Below are 23,736 nucleotides of genomic sequence, written 5' to 3'. Positions count from 1 at the left end.
GTTCATAGTTTATAGGTGATACTATCCATCTGCATTTCTTTAATTTTTAATTTAAATTTGGTTAATATCATAAAATTTATTAATGAATATTATTAATTCATAATTTAAATTATTTAAATTTATTTATTTGTTTAGGAACAATTAATGATTATAAATAAAATAATTAGTTTTAAAGATAAATTGAGGAATAAATATCTTCGGAGAAAATAAAAATTCTACTATAAGTATCAAAAGCCCTGCACTCGTATAAGATAATAAGAACAGGAATCCCTGCCTATTTCAGTATCATGGAATCCTCGATCTTCTCCTGCTCTTCCTCCTCCGGTCTTCGCTGCGCTCGTCCAGGTACGATATCCTCCTCCTCCTCCTCCTCCTCCTTTTTGTTGGAATCTGCCGGATCCAGGAAATAGGGCAGCGCACAAGATAATCTCTCCCTCTCTCCCATTGCCGCTGGCCATTGGGATAACCCGATTCGATCACCAATTTCAGGTGATCCCACTTTAGGTATTGGTGACTACGCAATGAAGCTACCTGGTGAGGAAATTGGTCTCGATCAGGTGGGGGATGGTCGATCCGGCTCCATCATACTTGTAGCTAAACGCAAAAACACACACATACATGCCTCCACGGGCTAGCTGAGATGGTCAGTGGAGGGTGGTTTGCACATTGAGCACGCGGGGTCGAACCTCGGACTGGCAGGGCATAAATCCCTGCACCCTGGAAAACTGGCCCAGTCTAGTGATGGTCCTGGGGTGGGGGCGAGCGAATCTCTTTTTGCACAGCGAAAACATACACAAAGTTTGCACGTGATAAAAGAATTGGAAATCAATAGCAACTGTTTACCGCAGAAGAAAACCTTCAAATAATGAAATTTAAGGTTTGTTAGATGATACGAAATGTTACGAACGGTCTCAGGTATGAAAGTGAGGTAGCAGTCCAAGTTAAGAGGAGGCGGCGGTCAAAGAGTCACTCTCAACAACAGGACTTGGTTCCTCGCCCAGTGTTAAGACCCTCAGTACAAGGACGATTATCCAAGAGGCTGGTCGGACTAAAGGGGCCTAGTGCTCCCGCCCTGTATTAAGACATACATCCGTTTGGGTTCAAGAGAGGCCCGACGGCCACAAGGCCGGCCGTGAGTAATATTCGGACAGGTCCAAGGAATCTAGCCTTCCACTCTGAGTGCCTAATATACAGTGGGTCGATCTGATAGCCGGTCAAACATATGAGCCTTTACTGTTCATTCCATCGTCTTCTTGCATATAGGTGGCTGGGCATAAAGTTAACCAGAGTTACAGAGGTCAGTATCTATCTCTGAAGAATCAACATACAAGGCAAACCTTAGAAAAAACTCGACCGAATTTCTAAAGCTCAAGCTATCACTTCAAGGACAAACCTCCAAGTACAAGGTCGATCGACTGAAAGTACCAATCGGGCCTCTTGGGGCTTAGTTGTCCATTCAGAAGCAAGTATCCCCACTTATGATTGGTCGGTCATGAAGCTGCCCGGACCTAAGGGACTTGGTTCTCTATTACTTCATAATCAATCTCCAGCATCACACGACATATATCCGAGCAGCCCTAAGAGCTGAGCGCCCTACCATACTTAGTACTCTGCTTTTATATATACACTTAGTCGACTAAATATCCGGCCAGGACATCTTTGGGGGACCGCATGGTCAGAGTATCATAACAGTCTGTCGGAGAATGCCAACTGTTTGTCAGAGAATATTCTTTTATTGTTACATGAGCATTCAATGGAAGCTTCCTCAAAGATGACTCTACACTTTTTATCAATCGACACATTGGGACAACGTATTTCTTCAAATGCCGCATTAATGATGTAAATTACGAAAAGGGTGCACACAAGTAATGGAAGATTCCTCGGACGACGACTGTATGCTTCCCAGGCGGTATATATTCCCTTACTCGACAGCTTCTGACAGCCGACATTCTCTGTCACCTCATGATTGCGGAGGTTATGAGAGGTGGTATATAAAGGGATCCTCTCCTTTAGCTGGGTACGCTTTTTACAGCAGTGTCATTTACGCGCAAGCCTTCACTGTTCATCTCTTCGTTTTTTCCGCTCGGTCACTACATTGACTTGAGCGTCGGAGGGCCTTTGCGAGGGACCCCTTCCCTGGTTTTTGGATACTGACTTTTTGTTTGCTTGTTTGAGTGTGTGTAGAGAGAATCTTCACTCCCGTTTGCAGCCTTTTCTCTGATTAAAAGTCTTCGTCTAGTCAGCATCAAGCCACCTGTCCAGCGCGCCATCTCTCTAGCTTTCAGACTAGATCATTAGATTAGATTAATAATAAGTTATTTTGTTATGCTTTGAGCAGTAGATAGCAGGCAGTCCCAGTCTTCAAGGTGCTAAAAAGCTAAAGCAACACTAGATTTCTTTTGATGGTTGGACGATAATAAAGTTCCAAATTAGTATGTGGATCATGTGAGTTTAGTTATATATATATATGGTCTAGGTCTAGGGTACAGGGAGAGAAGATCATTACATATATGATAGGATATTGTTCGATTATGTAGCATCTAACCGTTTATTTATTATTATTATTATTATTTTAATTGCTACTAGGATGATTGTGATTTTGATTCCATTTCAATATTTTCGACTAATCATTATGCTTCTTCAGTAGCCGATTCCATCTAGTGGGATAAGACTTAGTTGTTGTAATCATTATACATCTTCAAGAACAAGCCATTTATTATTATGCGAAACTTTTTTTTGGGAGCGATGCACTTTGCTCAAGAAGCCTAATAAAACTGTGATTTTATTTGCTTTTCATTGTTCACTTTGTTCAATTGAATCCCATAAGGATTAAAAACGTTAAGGACTTAAATTTTGAGTCTACAATAATAAAATTTTAGCAAACAGGCCAGCACTGAGGAGATCATTCTTCAAACTATCCTGTGGCTGAATTGCTATTCACCGTTAGGTATAAAGTCTTTGCTATTCACCATTATGTGGCTGAATTGAAGATAAGTTTGCAGCCATCTCTTAGTCAACAAGAGTAAGATAATTGATGAGAATATCATAATAGAATAAAGAGTGAATGTTTGAAATTGAGATATCTTGTGAGTTGTGTTCTTGTCCTCTGCCAGTTAGGCTAGAAAGAATTTTTTTTACTAGCCAGCCTTTATGGATTAAACTGTTGAGCAATTAGATAACAATTCATACAAAAGTTATTCTAGCATTGATGATAATAATGTGTGAGTTGACAGAAATAGTTAGACAAAGATACTTTTTTGGGAACGATTAGGTATATCTTTAATTTATCATGAAATGGGAAAAATAGGTTTAGATGTTTGGGCATGCTCAAAGATAATCGATAGTTTCTATGATCACACAAGTTGAATTGGAGATGAAGATGTAAGGTATAAGAGGAGCATATAGAAACTCTAGCTGAAGTAATAAATACTAATGTAACTATTTTGAATACTGATAGTGATATAGCTTTTCATAGAGGATAATGGAGTGATAAATTGGAACTAATCTTAAATAGTTGAGGTGATATGCAACTTGATGATCATGATGATGGTGGTGCGGTGATAATGATTGAGCTGGTAAATCATTCAGTGTTAATGTATCCTAGTGTTATAATTGGAATTCAACAATGGTTTGAGTGGCTAATGTAGCAAATAAGCGAACATTTGCGTAAACATTGTCCGATTTAAGAATAGAAAAAAAAATTTGGGCATAAGCTAGGTTAAACTAGTGTTTCTCATATCTGACATAATGTGTGAAAATCAATAAATAGTTGTCACTCTCAAACTGTTGTCTCCAAAGAGAAGAAAATGCTAGTGAGAACTTGCTTCTTTTCCAAACACCTCGTCTTTCTCAATATCTAATATTTTCTGTGAATGAATCACCCCATATTATCTTCATAGTTGTGAACTTCACACCTTTGTGATGAAAAACAAATGTTGCAGAGATCTCAGCAATATAATATTCTTCAACTGATCCTCATCTTCATTTTTTGTCTTGGGTATGAGTGCATACCATGTGAGTTAATTATGGCTCTTACATGCCTTCTGTCATTTCCTAAATCAAAGTGCACTATCAAGATTAAAGTGTATCGATCCTCTTGAAAATGAATTTTTAAGAACTGTTAAAATTGTTTATAAAAATTCTGCAGTCATTATCCAGGAGTTCTCAGTAGTGGGTTCAAATATAAAGCTCGATGTCTTGTCTTCTCTTGGAACATTGAAGACTGTGATTCCAGAAATATATGTTCTATGTTGGGAAATCAAATATTAAATGTAAAGCTCAATCAATAAGTAACTTACTTCAAGATCGCTAGTTCTCTTGGTGCTAAATTTGAATTGTTTATTTTTTGCATTCAACACTATTTAGTATTCCTTACTGAAATATATAAGGGCCAACATTTATAAAGTTTTCTTACTAACTTGGGTTTCTTACTAACTTAACAAAATGATATTCTTTCTTCTAGGTTCTGTGATAGTTTATAGAAACCATGTCACGTGTCATCATTTTCACGACTCAACTGGTTTGGCTTCTAGAGGGAACATGAAACTGATTTTAGGTCAAACATCCATCTTTTCCCAGAAACAAAAGAATCAGAAGGTATATCCACAATATTCTGTAATTTTTTTAATCTCACTTCAATTAACCTTTTATATCTGTCTTAGGTTCTATTGTATCAAAAGAAAGAAGCTCCAATTCTAGCTGAAAGGTATGATATTTTGAACAAGTCATTTCGGTACTAGTATTCGATACAGGTGTTTTGACTCAGACTCGGATACTAGTATTCAATGTAAGTGGTGATATAAATGCGACATGATTATTTTTAAAAACTTGTAATTGTGTGATGCAACACCCTGAACAACTCAATCCATTGAAAGAGAAAAATATTATTAATTGAAAAATAATTCAATACAAGAGATCCTAAGCCCTTTTATATGTCAGCAATGAGATTAATTCTATGTAAAAATATGTCTTGGTTACCCCAAAAAATTCCAACACATTCTCCAAATAAATTTAAATAATTTTTTAAAAATTAATTAATTCAATTAAATTTTCTAAACTAAACTCAACTGTCTCAATATGACTAATTGAAATATCAATTGTCACTAGACCCATTCGAGGGGACCTTCATGGTCTTATCAAGGTTTGCCACCTTGATAAGACCACGGAGGTCCCCTCGGATGAGTCTAGTGGCTAGTGCATGAGGTGTTGCCACCATGAGGTCTGGGGTTCGAATCTCGACAAAGCTGAGGTAAATGTCTCCCTTATGTGCTAGTCACTATTCCAAAGGCTAGTAGCCGCCCGTGATTTACCTCCTCCGTGTTGGCCCTGGGACGGGTTGGCGGGGGTGCTAGGGGCGAGCGTATTCGCCTTTTTCCACCTTGATAAGACCATGGAGGGTCCCCTCGGGACGGTCTAGTGGCTAGCACATGAGGTGTTGTCACCATGAGGTCTAGGGTTCGAATCTCGGCAAAGTCGAGGTAAATACCTCCCTTATGTGCTAGTCACTATTCCAAAGGCTAGTAGCTGTCCGTGATTTACCTCCTCCGTGTTGGCCCTGGGACGGGTTGGCGGGGGCGCTGGGGGCGAGCGTATTCGCCTTGCCACCTTGATAAGACCATGGAGGTCCCCTCGGGATGGTCTAGTGGCTAACGCACGAGGTATTACCACCATGATGTCTGGTGTTCAAATCTCGGCATAGCTGAGGTAAATGTCTCCCTTATGTGCTAGTCATTATTCTAAAGACTAGTAGTCGCCCGTGATTTACCTCCTCCTTGTTGGCCTTGGGATCGGTTGGCGGGGTGTTGGGGCGAGCGCATTGGCCTTTTACCACCTTGATAAGAGCATGGAGTGCCCCCTCGGAGCGGTGCGGTGGTTGAGGCATGAGGTGTTGCCACATGAGGTTTTGGGGTCAAAACTTGGCGCGTCCGAGCATACCTTCCCCCATGCCTTGACCACTTGCACTAATGGCTAGTAGCTTCCCGTGATTTACCTCCTCTGTGTTGGCCTAGGGACAGGTTGACGGGGGCGTTGGAGGCGAGCGAACCGCCTTTTACCACTTGATAAGAGCATGGAGTCCCCCATGCCTTGGCAACTGCACCAATGGCTAGTAGTCACTCGTGATTTACCTCCTCCGCGTTGACCAGGTACGGATTGACTGGGGCGTTGGGGCGAGCGAATCACCTTTTGCCACATTGATAAGAGCATGAAAATGGTAGATAAAGTGTTCAATTATCTATGCCAATCATTGCAGTTCAAATTTCACCTTTTTGGTTTTGTTTCTATATATTTATAATTTACTTTCTTTTATGTCAAGTGTAAGGGTTGCACATTAGGTTGCCAGCTAGCCAACTTGGACTGTCAAACAAATATTTGATGAATGAATCTATCAAACTATTATGATAATATTAGGATGTTCTCCGAAAGGAACATCTTACAAGGTCTAACTATAACGTCTCGGCAAGGGCCTCTACATCTTCATAAGAACTTGGATATAATGTTAAATATGCAAGAGTTCTCACACCATAGGTTGAGTAAAAACAAATATTATAGGAAAACTAATTGTCTAAGATTTGACATATAAAATTTAAGAACGTTCACTGATAAAGCAATCGAGGTAGTGGATATGATGATTAGGAGAAGAATTAATATTTTGTGGGTACAAGAGACAAAATGGGTAGGAGAGAAGATAAAGATGATAGAGAATTTGAGTTTTAAGTTATGGTATACGAGGAGTAAAACAAAAAATGAAGTTGGTATTGTTGTCAATAGTTCGCTAAAAGATTAAGTAGTAGGAGTAGTTAGAAAGGAGGATAGAATTATAACTTTCAAAATAGTGGTGGCAAAAGAAACTATTAATGTAATTAGAAGAACACACTAAATCTAGATTTTGGGATGACTTAGATGAGGTATTACAAAACATTCCACAAATCGAAATGATTTTAATAAGAGGAGATCTAAATGTGCATGTAAGAGTGAAAAATGACGAATATGATAGACTGGATGGATGTTATGGGTTTAGAGCAAGAAATGAAGAAGGAAAAACTATATTAAATTTTGCAATATCATATGACTTTATACTGGCTAATACGTTTTTTTTAGAAAAGAGAAGAACACTTGGTCACGTTTAAAAGTGAGAATAATAAATCGGAAATTCTTTCTTAGGGTTACGAAGAAGGATAAAAAGATTTGTAAAGATTGCAAGCTTATCTAGAAAGCTTAACTACCTAACATAGGTTAGTAGAGCTAGATATACGCCTCAAACATAATATCAATAAGTAGTGCTAGATATATGCTTCAAATATAATATCAATAGAAGGAAAATATGCACGACTCTTAGAATTAAGTGGTGGAAGTTAAAGGATGGGAGCAAATTATATTTAAAGAGAGGGTAGGAGTACAAGTATTAGGAGAAATATACGGCGACTTAAATAGGACATGGAATAAGATAGTATCAAAATTGAAAATAACAACCAAGAGTGTGCTCAGTGAGTCAAAGGGGCGTGCACTGCCAAGTAAAGACTCTTGGTGGTGGATTGAGAAAGTATATGAAAAAGTGAAGGAAAAACAAATAGCGTATAAGGTATTATATACTTGTAAGAATGAGAAAAACTTAAAAACATAAAATAGCCAAGAAAGAGTGAGTGAAGCTAATAATAAAACTTTTAAATGTTTATATTGAAAATTGGATACAAAAGAAGGGGAAAGAGACATTTACAGAATAGCTAAAGCCAGAGAGAGTAAGACTAGAGATTTTATCCAAATAATATGTATTAAAGATGAATGTAATAAGGTGCTAGTAAATGATGAGAAAAGAAAAGAGCAGTATAAGAGGTATTTCTATCAATTTTTTAATAAAGATTTAGATGACCAACTTATCTTAGGTAATTTAAGTAGGACATATGAGTATAGAAATTTAAATTTTTATAATTCAAACTTCAGAAATAGAATAAGCTTTAAATGTGATACAAAATGGAAAAAAATTGGACCAAGTGATATTCCGATAGATGTATGAAAGTGCCTAGGGAGAGAAGCTATTGAATGACTTACGAAGTTATTCAACTTGATATTGAAAACTAAAAAAATATTTGATAAGTAGAGGGTAAGTACTTTAGTTTCCTTATATAAGAATAAAAGAGAAGTACAAAATTATGCAAACTATAGGGGTATTAAACTAATGAGTCATACACGAAACTTTGAGAAAGAGTAATAAAAAAAAGACTAAGGAGACAACGGTGACAAAAAAACAATTTAAATTTATGCCTAGAAGATTGACAATAGAAGCTATACATCATTTAATGCTACTAATTGAAAAGTATGGAACAAAAGTAAGACTTACATATGATATTTGTCGACCTAGAAAAAACTTATGATAAAGTTCAAAGGAAATTATATGAAGAATTCTAGAAACGAGAAGTGTTAGCATAACGTATATTGAACTATTAAGGATATATATAAGGATGTAATGATAAGAGTGAAAACTTTATGCGGATTAACTGAAACGTTTCCTATAAAGATATGGTTATATCAAGATCGGTTCTAAGTCCCTATCTTTTTATACTAATTATGGATGAATTCATTAGACGCATCCAAAATATAGTATCGCGGTGTATGTTGTTTGCAAATGATATTATTTTGGTAGATAAAATAAGTGAAGAAGTAAATGCTAAACTGCGTAAAACACTAAAAGTGAAAGGTTGTAGACTTAGTAGAGTAAAAACAGAATATATGAAATTTAAGTTTAGTAATATTAGATGTAATGAGATAATTGTTAAGATAAAAGATGACGAGTTGTTGTAATTGAGAATTTTACGTATTTAGGATCATTTTTGTAAAATGATAGAGGGATTGAGAGATGTCTTACGTAAAATACAAGCGAGATGGTTGAAATAGAGGAAAACGTCAAGTATTCTTTGTAATAGTAGAGTACCTCTGAGATTTAAAGGAAAGATTTACAAAATGGCGGTTAGACCTGCTATATTATATGAAGCTGAATGTTGGGTTATGATTTGAGTACATAAGAAGAAGATGAGGGTTGCAGAGATGAGGATGTTAAAGTGGATGTACGGATATACAAGGATGGACAGGATAAGAAATGAAAATATTAGAGAGTAAGTCGGGGTTGCATCTAGGAAAAACTCTGAGAGATACGTTTAAGATGGTACGAACATGTACTTAGACGACTAATAAATACTCCAGTTAGGTGATGTGAAACTATGACAAATGTGGATATCCAATCAGGAAGAGGAAGATAAAAAAAAACTTGGTTAACAACAATAAAACAAGATAAAATTTATTTAAATATAAATGATGATATAGTTGGTGATAGAGTCCAATGACATAGAAGAATCCGTATAGCGGATTCCACCCAGTGGGATAAAGCTTGGTGGTGATTGTTGTTCTTTTTTTTATGTCAAGTGTGTATAAATAATTTACTTTCTTTTGTGTCAAGTGCACTTTGTTTTTTAAAGATTAACTCTCTGCCATTGCTATATTTGACATAAAGTTGCTATTTCTTTAGTAAGTTTGGATTGTCACTATACAATGGAAGTAAAGGCAAGGATAGTAATTCTTCTACAAGAAGATCCCTTACAATTTGACTGTTGCTTTTGTTGACACCAGCAGGTCCATTGAAAAGGTATATGAATCCTTGGCCGAAAGACTTAGTTCATCTCTTGGAAAGGTTCAAGGGCTAAATTCAAAGTAGGTTATTTATTCTTGTGTTATTAATCAATTATTGCTTGGTGTTAATTCAGTTTGTTGAGTGACTGTACGATATACACACAGTTTTGCTGTATATCAAATAGGTCTTAGTCCATACAAATCAAGCCTAGAATTTTGACATTGTGATAAATTTTGTACGATCTTTTGTTCTGCTGACAAATCTATGCACGAATTTCAATCTTGCAAGAAACCTGTTTCATTTTCGATTTTCGCCTTAACTTGCCTTAGAAAGTGATTTCATTGAAATTTGCTTACCCAAGCAACATGAGGCAGGGTTTGAGTGCCTGAAAATTGAAATCACCGTATTACTTCTGGAACTACCACCATGATTCCTCATTTAATAACACCAGCAATATTTGGTAATTCAGATTTGATTCATTATGCTATCTAGGATTTTGTCTGGACCTCATAAAGTTAAATATGACTATTGACAATAATTATTTTGGGAAAAATCTCGATATATGTAATCACTAAACAGCAAGCATAATTGTGCTAAAAAAAATGTAATGAGTGCTAAGAACGAATATAGTGTTGGTTATTGTAAAAAATTAGTTGAATTTTCATTAATCATAATGATCAGCATGACGCACAACAAATCTAAAGGTATTATTTTACCAACAAAGGAATCAACTGCTGCTCCATCTCAGTTAGTGCCCTTGATTTCTTGGGTGACATAATGTAACAAGTAACAAATTGATTGATTGTGGTTATTATTGAAATGGAGAAAGATTAATGCCTCCAGGTAGTGCGTTCTACCTATGTTTATTAATCATTAATGTAAAATTACAATTAGATCCTTAGTATTAGTATTATATGGTATTTAGATTTAGGTTCTTAAATCTATAACATTCATCCTTGTACTAATTTTAAAATATTATTGAAACTTTGAGCTTGCAAATATATTCAATTCTAGGACTTTTTAAGGATTGCTAATTAATCATTAGAGTTATGAAACAAGTTGACAATTTTATTTGACTGCACTTGTTCTCTAACGAAGTAGTAATTAATATCTATGTTTTTTGTTCCCTCCTGAAACACCAGATTAGTTATATGCAAGGTAGCTTACAACAATTTGATTCTTGCACTACTAAGAGATTAGATTAGCTTCTAGTTGAACATAGTCACCCTATATAAATTGTTAATTTTGGGGACAATATTGAATTATAATATGCTCCCATAAACCTTATAAAATTGTAATGTGATAATCAAGTTATTTGATCCCAAAGAGTGTACATGTTGCTAAGTCCATTATCTTCTGCCTTTGTACTTGACTCAACTATGACAAATACTTGCTTTTCTAAGAGGATAAATTACTTCCTATAAGAGCATCATAATTTGATATGGACAATTTATTCAAGGGAGAGTGTATCAAATCAACATTAGTGTACCTAATAATTAGAATATAATCTATATTATGAAACAAGAGACCTTTCCTTGAATCATTCTTAAGTTACTGTAGAATTTGAATCATTCTTAGAGTACCATAAATTTCTGAAGGCCGTCTCTCCTTGAACAAAAAATCTTTGAGATGGCTCCATATGGTCAGCGATAGTACCCTAAAAGAAGAAATTCTTAATTCCAATGTGATGAAGAACCTAATATTATTAGACAACTTTAAGGTGAGAATAAGTCAAATTGAAATAATGCTGGTCATTGGTCATGAGAGAAAAGGTGTCAAAGATCAACACTAAGGGGATGAGATTATAACTAACTTGAATTCATCTTTGGATTGCTTTGAAGCATACCAAGACATGTCTTGGCATAGTATGGTACCAAAACTGTTTCATTCTTCTTGGAATTGAAACTTTGACACAAATGATACTTTAAACCTTGGCTAGTTTTTCTCACATAAAATATTTGGTTTGCATAGCACAAATCTTTCTAGGTCATATGCAAAGAATCAGAATCTTAAGGCGCTGTTGACATATGTATATTGCTTCAAATTTCATGCTGTAAGTTTCATTTTATTCTTTTTATATTTCACATTCACTATTTAGTGGCATTATGAATTTATACAAGTAAAATTTTCTTGGTTCCAATTGGAGTTCCAAATTGTCACACCTAGTCAAGGCTGCAAGAGTTGTTGGGAAAGGAATTATCATTATACTTTCATAATTTCATTCAAGGTTGTACTGAATTTCCTTGATAACTTCTCACGCTGTAGGTATATTGTTGGTTTAGCTGGTCCTCCTGGTGCTGGTAAGACCACTCTAGCCTCAGAAGTAGCTTGCCGCTTAAACAAACTTTGGTCCAAGAGTGTTGAAATATGTGAGGCTTCACCTCATGAAGTTGCTGTCGTTCTTCCTATGGATGGATTTCATCTCTATCGCTCCCAGCTGGATGCTATGGACGTAAGGTTTTGTGTGTTTGATCCAAATTTTTGTTTCTTACTGGTGTTATTGCATAGAAAATTTTAACATTAAAATGATTTATTTATTGCACTGGTAGAATCCTAAGGAAGCGCATGCACGAAGAGGAGGTTAGGTATCCAATTTTTAAAAGTTAATTTCAAAGTTCTGATTACTGAAACATTGATCTTGAATTTGATACAAATAAGCACCATGGACATTCAACCCAGAGCTGCTTTTTAAATGCCTTCATGCTTTACGGAAGGAGGTACTTATGCACCCTTATTCTTGTATCACAACACTCTAAAGTTAACCAATATGCTCCTTTAAAATAAATGTAGTACCCCTGTGTGATTCATTAGATAGGATCCGTTGTAGCTAAACATATAGTTTTGTGATGCTTTACATGAATATTTTGAAGATGTAGAATGAATTTTCAGGGACAAACATATGCTCCTTCATTTGATCATGGAGTTGGTGATCCGGTAGAAGACGATGTATTCGTAAGACCCGAGTAAGCAGTAGTATACACTTGAACTATTGGGTATCATTTTGTTAAAGCAAACCACTGAAAGCGTGTTACATAATAGACATGGCATAACTATCTGATTTGTTCTATGAGGAGTTGGAAGGGTTTCTTTGATTTACTAGGTAGTGATAATTCTCCTGAATCATTGTTGAACATTTGAGTTTCTTGTTCACCTTGATTACGCTGCTTATTTCCCTGTGCATTGGCACTATGTTAAGTAATAAAACTTGTCTATCACACACATGATATATATTTAGCTGTTTTTTTGGTACATGTAAGAATGGGATGCCAGTATAACCTGTATTTTCTCAACATTTGATTTTGGTTTCACAGACACAAAATAGTGATCGTTGAAGGGAATTACTTATTCTTGGAAGAAGGAATGTGGCAGGATATTTGTTCCATATTTGATGAGAAATGGTATGCTTGTCCAGAAAAGCTGTGAAATGGATGGATTTCACATGCATATTAATTGCATAAATAAGTTGATGAATCAGTTATTTCAATTTGTGATTTTCTTGTTTCTCACATAATGCTGAAGCTAATTTTGTTGGAGACACTTCAAATTGGAACCACGGATGCAGATATCAGAACAACAGAACACACGTCTTATAAGAGGACATACATAAAAGAGAATTCTTTTGAGATTAAACTTAATTATTACTTAAGCAAACATAGTCAATTCTTGTTGAATATAATTATTTATTTTCCTTTGCTGCTGATGCTGCAAATAAGCATATAATATTCCTCTCTCTTGAAAGGCTTGCTTGCTTGTCCTGTAGCATGAAATCAGAAAAGCTTCAATTTTTTTTTGGAGGCAACGTGATTCACAATCTTAACATGGGGTGCTACAAGCATATTGATAATATCAAGGAAATTGATTATGAAGTGATGCACTTTTGAATGGAACTATTGTGTGAGTTCAAAGTTGGATGATAATTTTAATGAATGCAGGTGGGGAATTCCTAGAAGTGGGATTGAGAGAATAAAACTATTGTGAGATAAAACTTGCTTGATTATTGGTATTTAAAATTTAAAGAATACCTATATATGCCCTTGTAATAAAATTTGACCTATCGTAAAATAACTCGTTCTAATTCCTTGGTTCATGGGATCTTGAGTTGATGTTAGAATTAATTATGATTCTTTGAAATATAATTAAAATCCATATAATAATAATACAATTCTTTACTGCTTATGGAGCCACACTGGAAATAAACATATACCATTTTTTTATTCAGCTAACTTCTCTGATAGATGGACCTAGAACTTCCATTTACTTCCTATATCAGCAAAAGTATTGCTTAAATGTAAAGTCTATCTTTGAACAACCACGGTCACAGCACAACCTTAGCCTTGTTATTATACTAGCTAAATTCTTTGTTGAATAACTTCAAAATAAGCCTACTGACATGATTCTTTTTTCTGCAAGGTTTATTGACATTGACATTGATGTATCTATGAAACGGGTCCTTAAAAGGCATATCTCTACAGGTTAGTTATTTGGATGAATTCATTCTTTATTCAGTGATAGTGATACATATCTTTCATGTTTGCTTATATTTTGTCCAGGAAAAGAGCCAGATGTTGCTAAATGGCGGGTAAGAATATAGTTCTTCAGATATTGTTTTTAATCTTTTCATCTAGTTTGCTTATTGAAAACTTGAGGAGCTTGTGAAAGCAATTTAAGGGGCAAGAACAGACCTATCTTCTTTTTAGATGCATGACCATATGACACTTAAGCAACTTAAATTAGCTAGAGAGATGTTGGTGCCGATTCTCAATTTTTATGCAGGATGTACTGAGGAGATAAAAAAAAAATTCAATGCAATAAAAATAGTTTGAATAATTTGAACTTATTAGTGATATTGTTGCATAAATCTCTATAGAGGTCTGAGATTCATGCAGTCATTTAAAATACTTGGGACAAATACAGCTTAATGATGATGTAACTAAGAGGCTGGCTTTTATAGTCTTCTCATCAATCCAGCTCTTTATAGATCTTTACATGAGAAATTGGTATCCATTCCTCTTCTCATTTGAAATCTTTGTGAAATACTCGATACTTGATGTTCGAAATAAGTCTGTGAGTGCGAACAGGTTGTTAAAAGATTTTTTAGATGATGCAGGTAAAATTATCTTTTAATTCTAAGGGTCCATAAGTGGATGATAAGTTTACTTTGAGATGAACAATAATGGGAATAGAATTTAATGTGTGATCTGAGTTTAGTCATAAATTTGAAGGCAACAACATTTCATGAGAGAGGAGGAAAGAGATAACGTGGAGAGAGAGAGAGAGAGAGAGAGAGAGAGGTATAAGTAATCCCTTAATTCTTAAAAACTCCACTCACTCAATCAAATATGATTAAACCGAACTATCCCAAATGTAAATTTGATTGAGCCTTAAAGTGTCCAAAATGAGTCCCAATAGAACCCACCTTGAACTCACATGATTCTAACCACCATATTTACTTGATGAGCTCCACCTAAACCAATACCGACTTCAGTTCGACCCTAAAACTCAAAATAGTGGTTCAGTTCACCTTAATTAGTTGTCTAAATATTTGCAAAATTAATTCAAAATGTGAAAATTTTAAATGCAATACAATTTAGGATCTAATAGAGGGTGAGGTAAGAAGCAAATTTAGATATTTTTAAGAGAAGATAATGACAAAAGCACAGTGGATGTGGGTAATAGAGAGGTCAGTTGAAGTTAAAACTTAGGTGAACCAAGTGACACAAGAAAACTTTCAAGCTACAAGGAGACGATGTCAAATTGCACATCTCTCAGCAAGGTGTACTGCATTTTGCTTTTATTATATAATGGATTTCCATGCTCATGATTATCTATTAGTTGATAAAGGTAAACTTGATGGCAAAATGGTTTATTAGACCCGTGTTCAAGATGGCTTTTGTTTGATGATTTATCGACATCCCATTTTGTAAACTAGAGCCAGCAGCGTACAAGATCATGCCTGTAACTTCACAAGGCAAGGTTGGTTTAATATAATGCCCAGTTTACTTTAAGGTTGTCATTGATACATTGAAAAAGGTAACAGTGGGTGTTTAGTTCAAATCCATTGACAATATTTGTACCCCCCACAAGAAGAAAACAAACTGTTGTCCTAAGCAAACTAAATAGTTGGTGTGCCATTTAGATTGGATAAATTGTGATGCAGTTCAAATATTTAATTAGTTTGTAGCAACTATTCTAATCTTGTTGATTTCATCAGCTTTATATGATGTTTTGCATAATCTTGTCGATATTGTCTACCTATCAACTACCACCGCCAACAATTTTATGAACATTTGTCTCTATTTGCTGTTATTGACCTTCCCATCTTCTTATTCTGTTTAAATCAGATTGAGTATAATGATCGGCCAAATGCAGAGCTCATAATGCGATCAAAGAAAAATGCAGATCTTGTAATAAGGTCAGTGGATTTCTGATGCAAGTTTTTTTATGTATTTATCACAATAAAATAAAGCAAATATGATAGGAATTTCTGTCAAATTTTCCTGTGTGTTGATTGCATTTATCTGTAATCATAAATTTGTGTTAAGTTTTTTTTTCCCTTTTTTTTCTACATATATATTTTTATGTATATATATTAATATATACAATCTCCAGAAATGCTAGTGTTAAGTTTTTTTTTTTCCATTTTTTTCCTACATATATACAATAATTTTGTATTTTTGAATTTATTTTGGTGGTTGATGATAATTTTTGTATGGTGGCTAGATATTTAGATTATAAAAAAAAAATCTTTGATATGTACCTTAACGAAAGTTGTATAAAAATTTTACTTGACCTTTACTTTGTTTACATGATTATGTTCCTCGTAGAAGGAAGGTGCCAGTGCATAGAAGAAAGAGAGAATGTTCTACTTATTACATTTTCGAATAATTTAATCTTTTGACTTAAATTGTCAATCAAAATAAGACTTTTAAATAAATTAGGAACTAATTTCTACCTTTTTCTCAACAAACTTTAATTTAAAATTTTATTGATTTTAAACCTTTTAGAATTTTATTACTCTCGTAAAATTATATTCAAAATTTTAATAACAAATTTTTAATTAATTTTAATTTTCTCCTCCAAATTTCAATTACACAACTTAACTTTTAATTTAGTAATTAAATTCTTCAATTTAATTAAATAAAGTAATTCCTAATCAATTCCAATTATATTTTATTAATTTATTAAAATAATTAACTATTAATCATATGATAATAAATTAAGACAATTAGAGTCATTTCTAACCTTTCCAAGTCATCTAGCTTCAATTCGAGATACTAGACAATTTCAATAGTTGTTCCAAATCAAGCATATCCAACATTTCGTGAAGTTAACCACAAAATGATCGAATTGTTTCATCGAATAAACTCATGCAAATGACTAAACATTCATATTTCTTGTTACACACATCTCGTTACACGTGAATATTTGCTATTACAAGTTAAATAACGATACCAGTGGTTCACTTGTATACGGTCATATTCAATCGGAAATATATACAATCATGTATACTTTGAAAATTTGGTTTGATAGCCAATTAACCTCTAAGAAAACTTTAGGTTATGCTTGGGTTAATTAATCAGAGAAGGAAAAGTGGGTTGAAACATTTGCATTAAGAGGACATTACACAATGTCGATAGTAATTTATCGAACTAGTATTAGCTCCTCAGTAAGGATTCCTTAAGTGCAAGAATGAAATTAGATACTTGACATTATCATCTTACGAAACTAGCTAATGACTTAGGGCACCTGCAATTAGATACTTGACATTTATAGCATGAGATTTATGTTATAAACCCTCTATTATAAACTCCATCCCCACTATATGGGTGGAGTTTATAATTTCTTTTATAAATCGGTTCCAAAATCTCAAGACTGGGTTTATATATATATATATATAAAAGTTGCAAAGTGTGTTTATGCTCTCCCTCTTGAAGTACGTCAGGGGAGTAGGCAGCAAGGGCCAGCAAGGCCACGACCCTATTTAATGTTTTTTTTTAATTTTTAGTTTATTTATATTTTTGTTAAATATTTGTTTATTTTTATAGAATTATTATTTTTTTACATTTATTAAATGTATAAAATTTAAAATACTAATATAATTATAAATATTAAATTAAAATATTAATTAATATTATATATAGTAAATGAAATTATAAATAAAGATAAGTGAAAATATAAATAAAAAAATAAATTGACAGTGGAGTCATAAAAAAAATTAATGGAGAGGTTTATGATAATAGAAAGAGATTTTTAAAAGGAGTGATGTTTTTAATTTTTGATATGGTAATGATGTAGTTGAAGTCCAGATGGGATATCTGGCAAGAAGACCTGGTGGATCAAGAGATCAAAGACAAGTAAATCTATAATAATAAGTGAGGTAAGTACTGGTGGAGGAAAGTGATTCAGTGATGACGAGCTCCAGTGGAATTGTAGGCGCTATTTCAAGTTAAATTCATTTTGGAAGTCTAAATTGAGGTCATGACTAGATTCTAGTATTGGTAAGATAGGATCTAATTAATAATATTGTCATACTTCTATTATGTTAACCATGTTTTGCAGTGTACAATTGTTATTTAGACTAACGATTTTTGCATGAGCTAAAATACATAACTCAGTCTCGGATGAACAGTGCTCGAGATGCTTGAGAGCTGTGGGGAGGTGCCTCAAAGCTCAGTGGAGGTGCTCTAGACATGGCAGAGGCGCCCTTGCGCAGATAGACTTTAAGAATAGAAAGTTTGCTGCGAAGATGCCTTGTAGCTCATTGGAGGTGCCTCATAGCGCATTAGAGGTGCTTAAGAGCCATTGGAGGTGCCTTTGTATGGATAAAAATCAAACTCTGTGGATCGGATAAACACTATTAGAGGTGCCCTGAAGTTTTGGAGGTGCCTCCAACATTGTTTAAAAGGAGGACAGCGGCAGCACTCAACACACATCTCCTACACAACTCCTTGACTGTTCTGCTATTACATTCTAGCGTTGTCGCTATTCTACTACTCGTCTACGTTCAAACACTGTCAGCAAACCAACATCAACACCTGAGCTTCCACACTTTGATATCATTGTGTTAGATAACGATTTAATTTTTAAGTCCTTTACATTTTTGCTTAAAGGAAGTATAGGGTGTTACACGTTCTACATAATTTATATTTGTTTCAAATTTAGTGTATTATCTGTTGATCAATCCAAAGGATCTGGGTCTTGGAGTAGATATCGTCGAATGCTTTGAACCAAGTAAATCAACTACGTTTCATTTTTCACTTTCATATTTAGTTTTATTCCGCTACGCATTTGATTTTGAAAAGCCGGAAAAGACTCATTTTTAAATAATATATATATATATAAACTTTTTGAGTAAATTGATGCAACACTATTAGAGCTATTTTTTACGTTTATTCTTTGCACTACTAATCCCAAAACAAAGTCTTGAAAAATTACTTCTTGTATATATCTCTTACAATTATATCAAGGTCTCATTAAGAATTAATAAGAATTTAAATATTAAAAATAATATTTCCAATAAAGATAACTTAACAAATTCAACCAATTTAAAATAAAAAAAAATTAAATCTAAAATACACTTTTTAAAAAAAAGAGATAATCTAACCAACTTAGTTAATTCAAAATTTAAAACTTAAACACTTAATTAAACTTAATTAAATCTAAATTAAATTTAATTAAACTTAATAAAGATTGAGTTATGAAAGTTTACCTAACCAAAGTAAGTAGGATAAAATTAATATTATCTACCTAAAAAAAATTTATTATATAAATATAAAATAAAGAATTTATTATTCAAGGAGAGTCTCCAAATTCGTTGGTACCTTAAAAACATATCAATCTATTTGGGTAATTAAGATTAGATTTGAAAAAGATAACTTAACTCTTGTCTAATATAGTATTAGGGTGGGGTGCAATGATAGCACATTAGGGAAGTTTGATTTAGAAAGTAAAGTAGGGTAATGCATATCCTACTTGGTGTACCTAGCTAAGTGAAACTAACCGAACCTATCTTGTCACATTCTAAACTAGTTAGATCAAGATTTTTCAATAGGAAGGTAAAATATAATTTTTCTAAAAAAAATCTTTGTCTAAAAGTGGTTGTTGTTCTGATACTCAAGAAGATCATATATCTCGTCACAGTCAGAAAGCTAATTTTTGAAATGTATATTTAATTAAATGACGATTAAACTTAAATTTAACACAAGGTTGAACTATCTGTTAGGATCCTTCGTACGGCTAGAGAGGGGGGGTGTGAATAGCCGCCCCAAATTCTCGCGTTCTTCCTACAGTTAGGGTTAGTCGCAGCGGAAATACAAGGAAGAAACTAAGGAGAAGAAAAACAAACCTCAAACAAACCGATGTAACGAGGTTCGGAGATGATACTCCTACTCCTCGGCGTGTCCGTAAGGTGGACGAAGCCTCTCAATCCGTCGGTGGATGAGTCCCCGGAGAACCGGCTAATAATATACTCCTTGTGGGTGGAGAAACCTCACCACAAAGTCTCTTGCAACAGCAAGATAAGTGTACAAGAAATACAGCAAGAAGCAAGAGCAATATGAATGTAAAAACAAACGCTAGCTTGCCTTCGACTGGTTTCCGTTGACGAAGCAGCAACTTCACGGAAGAGCGAGCAGCAGCAGCTGACCCAGTCGTAGAATGAAACTCACGCGAAGCTTCAGAGGAGCTCAACAAAGCTCAAGCACAGCAGCACTTAGAACAGCAAGAAGGAAGAACAGTCCTCGCGCAGCAGCAGCCCTCGACCCCTTTATACCTGCGAAGAAGACAGCGAAGAAACTAGCCGTTGCGTCGCAACGGCTAGAACCCTGATCGGTCTAAGGACCGATCAGGCCCTGTGCTGATCGGTCCCCGATCGGTTAGTCTGAACCTTCATGCGTATTCGATCGATGCGTGGACCGATCAAAGAGGATCGGTCCACGGCCGATCCCAACATTGTCTTGTTTGTCACTGATCGGTCCCGGACCGATCGGTGTCGCGATCTCATCTCGATCGGTCCACGGGCCGATCGGGACATCTTTGATCGGTGCGTGGACCGATCGGCTGCCTTCTTCGCGAGCTTGTTCGATCGGTCACGGACCGATCGAGCAACAGTATCACTGGATCGATCGGTGACCGATCGAGCTGGTTTTGCCCAAACCAAGTCCCAAGACTTCAAACCAATATCCGGTCAATCTTGACCTATTGGTACTTCATCCCTAGCATCCGGTCACTCCCTTGACTGCTAGAACTCCACGCCAAGTGTCCGGTCAATCCCTTTGACCTACTTGGACTTTCCAACACCGAAGTCCGATCATCCCCGATCCATCTGGATTTTCCCTCCCAGCTTCACTCACGGGACTTTCACCGGCTTCACTCACCAGGATTTCCACACGCCTAACATCCAGTTAGGACTTTCTCACTGCCTCCTCACCAGGACTTTCCACCCGGCTTCACTCACGGGACTTTCCACACCGCCTAACATCCAGTTAGGACTTTCTCATTCACCTAGCTTCACTCACTAGGATTTTCACCGGCTTCACTGATTTTCCCGATGCCGGCTTCACTCACCGGGACTTTCACCTTCACCTAGCTTCACTCACTAGGATTTTTCCCGTGCCAAACTCCCTGTTTGGACTTTTCCGTGCCAAGTCTCCATACTTGGACTTTTCCCGTGCCAAGTCTCCATACTTGGACTTTTCGCGTGCCAAGCTCCCTGCTTGGACTTTTCCAGTGCCAAGTCTCCATACTTGGACTTTTCCAGTGCCAAGCTCCCTGCTTGGACTTTTCCGTTGCCAAGTCTCCATACTTGGACTTTTTCCCGAATCAGGTCAACCAGGTCAACCTTGACCTACGGTTGCACCAATAATCTCCCAAACATCTATTCTTGTCCCATATCAAGAATAGAACTCTCTCACGAGTGTCAAACATCAACATGCAACACAACTAGGTCAACCTTGACCTAAGGTTGCACCGACAATCTTCCCAAGTCAAACATCAAAATACAACTCGAGTCAAGTCAACTCGAGTCGGGTCAACCAGGTCAACCTTGACCTAAGGTTGCACCAACAATCTCCCCCTTTTTGATGTTTGACAAAACCATAATCAAGTTAGGTTAACCCGATAACCTAACTTAGGTTTTCAATCATCTTCCAATGTCCAATGTTCTTTCCTTGAACATTCTCTGGACATTCTCCCCTTAGGTTAACCCGATAGCCTAACTTGGGTTCTCCAATAATTCTCCCCCTTTTTGACATACATCAAAAAGAATTCCAATGTTCTTCCTTGAACATTCCTTGACATTCTTTCCCTAGCTTAGGTTAACCCGATAACCTAACTTGGGTTCTCCAATAATTCTCCAATGAACACTCTCCCCTTTTTGACACACATCAAAAAGAATAAGGAGGGTATCAAGGTCAAGAGTTTCTTCCTAATGAAAGTCCCATACCTTTCATTGAAACTCTTATTTTCCCCTTGATACTAAGCTCAACAGTCCACTTAGTGATAATCCCATATCACTAATCCTCAAGGAGTAAAAACTCCCCCTAAAAGTCAACTCCCCTTGACTAATAGTTAAAACTCCCCCTAAAGGCCAACTCCCCCTTGACCATTGCACCAACAATGTCTTGGAGAGTTTCAAACCTTTAGAAATCTAAAAACCAACTTTCAGCCGAAATTTCAGACATGCAGTCGAATTTCAGCACATTGGCACGCTATCAGACCTCACTGGATCGGTCACCAGACCGATCCACAGCACTCTGGATCGGTCCAGTGACCGATCCAGCCCTCCCTGGATCGGTCCAGCGACCGATCCAGACACTGATCAGGGATTTCTGATTTTTCCTCTCCCGAAATTCAGAAACCCCTAATAAATTCCAGAAAATTTGAAAAATTGTGAAATTTTGAGGATACATTCCTCATATCATACACTACCATGGAAAAATAATTTTCTATGAAAATAGTTTCCATTTTCAAATCTTGATACAAAGTTCAACCACTTTGAAATAGTTCAAAGTTAAGTCAACTTTGTATCACAATGTTCAATGATGAATGCTATCACTAGGAAAGCTTCATCAAGGTTTTCCAAATCAATTTTAAAATGCTTTTAAAACCATTTGAATTTAGGACCATAATCTTAGGGCTAAATGTACATGACTTGTACACAAGCTTTCCCTATGATCCCTCTTTTCTTGAATTAGGCTCATCTAGGTACAAAAACTATGCACCTTGATCCTAACTCATGATCCTAATATCTCACACACATCTAAGGTGTATCAAACCACATTCAAGTCAATTTGATGTGAGATATGGGTTAAGGTCAACTTAGGCTAAGTTCTCATGCATTTTCTAAACTACACTTTGATCTCAATATCAAAATGTGTTTTTCATCCTTAAACCAATTCAATTGATTATTAATGCAAGAGATGATGACATGGCATAAATGATATCATAAGTAAAAACATGTGCCAATGTCATGATGTCATGGCATAAAGCTTGAAAACTTAAATAAAGCATGACATATAATAACCTAAGCATTATCATGACATTTCAAGTGATCATAACTTAAATATGATGTCATGACATGGCATATGACAACCAATCATGGCAAGTTAGCACAAATAAAATACCTAAATCTCTATCTAAGTATCCTTAGCCTTAGCTAACTTAAAATCTAACCCTAGATTGCCCATATATCCCTAAGAGAAAACCAAAATCCCAATTATGGTATTTCTCTAGGTTTTCCTCAAATTGTGCCACTTAAGATTAAAAATGATATTTCCACCATTAGGCACATTTAGCTCTTCAAAGGAGTAAATGATAATTCCATTTCATTTTCAAAAGTTCTCAAAACCTTGAAAATGCTCCTTGAGTGTCAATTTCCTCAAAGTTGGGTTAACTACCCTTCTTATTGGAGTTGACACTCTCTAACCCATCTATGGGGTAGAGAAGATGCTCCTAGGAACCCAATACCTATTTGAGCTCATTGGGTTCACTAAATATTCACTAGGGATAACTTCCCTAGCAACCCTCCTAATGACCCTCTTAGGCTTTAAAGCCTTGGTCATTTGGGTCTCATCAAGGTCAACTATAGGGGTGACTCCCCTTGTGACCTTGGTAATGGT

General features: G+C 35.6%; 1 protein-coding gene across 2 annotated transcripts; it reads left to right on the top strand.

The window, feature by feature from the left end:
• The first annotated feature begins 247 nt into the window (after window positions 1-247).
• Window positions 248-16,248, top strand: LOC122047457 (putative uridine kinase C227.14). 2 transcript variants are annotated; one of them, XM_042608775.1, is made up of 12 exons: window positions 248-345; window positions 4,463-4,596; window positions 4,662-4,705; window positions 9,619-9,699; window positions 11,885-12,071; window positions 12,169-12,199; window positions 12,278-12,336; window positions 12,509-12,582; window positions 12,931-13,017; window positions 14,030-14,091; window positions 14,170-14,198; window positions 15,961-16,248. In XM_042608775.1, the coding sequence occupies exons 1-12, from the start codon at window positions 288-290 to the stop codon at window positions 16,045-16,047; spliced, it is 933 nt and encodes a 310-aa protein (XP_042464709.1). In that variant the 5' UTR covers window positions 248-287; the 3' UTR covers window positions 16,048-16,248. The 2 variants fall into 2 exon arrangements, with proteins under 2 accessions (XP_042464709.1, XP_042464710.1); XM_042608776.1 differs by having other exon boundaries at window positions 9,622-9,699; window positions 15,961-16,247.
• Window positions 16,249-23,736: the final 7,488 nt, after the last annotated feature.

Source organism: Zingiber officinale, chromosome 2B (assembly GCF_018446385.1).
Source record: "Zingiber officinale cultivar Zhangliang chromosome 2B, Zo_v1.1, whole genome shotgun sequence".
Taxonomy (NCBI): Eukaryota; Viridiplantae; Streptophyta; class Magnoliopsida; order Zingiberales; family Zingiberaceae; genus Zingiber; species Zingiber officinale.
The sequence above is the reverse complement of the archived record's forward strand: the minus strand, read 5'-3'. Positions and strand labels throughout refer to the sequence as shown.

Excerpts from the sequence above, each read along its gene's own strand:
- LOC122047457 (XM_042608775.1), top strand. The coding sequence starts at position 288 with ATGGAATCCTCGATCTTCTCCTGCTCTTCCTCCTCCGGTCTTCGCTGC. Across the intron at positions 4,597-4,661 it reads AGAAACAAAAGAATCAGAAG|GTTCTATTGTATCAAAAGAA; the intron begins GTATATCCACAA and ends TATCTGTCTTAG. Across the intron at positions 12,200-12,277 it reads AGCGCATGCACGAAGAGGAG|CACCATGGACATTCAACCCA; the intron begins GTTAGGTATCCA and ends GATACAAATAAG.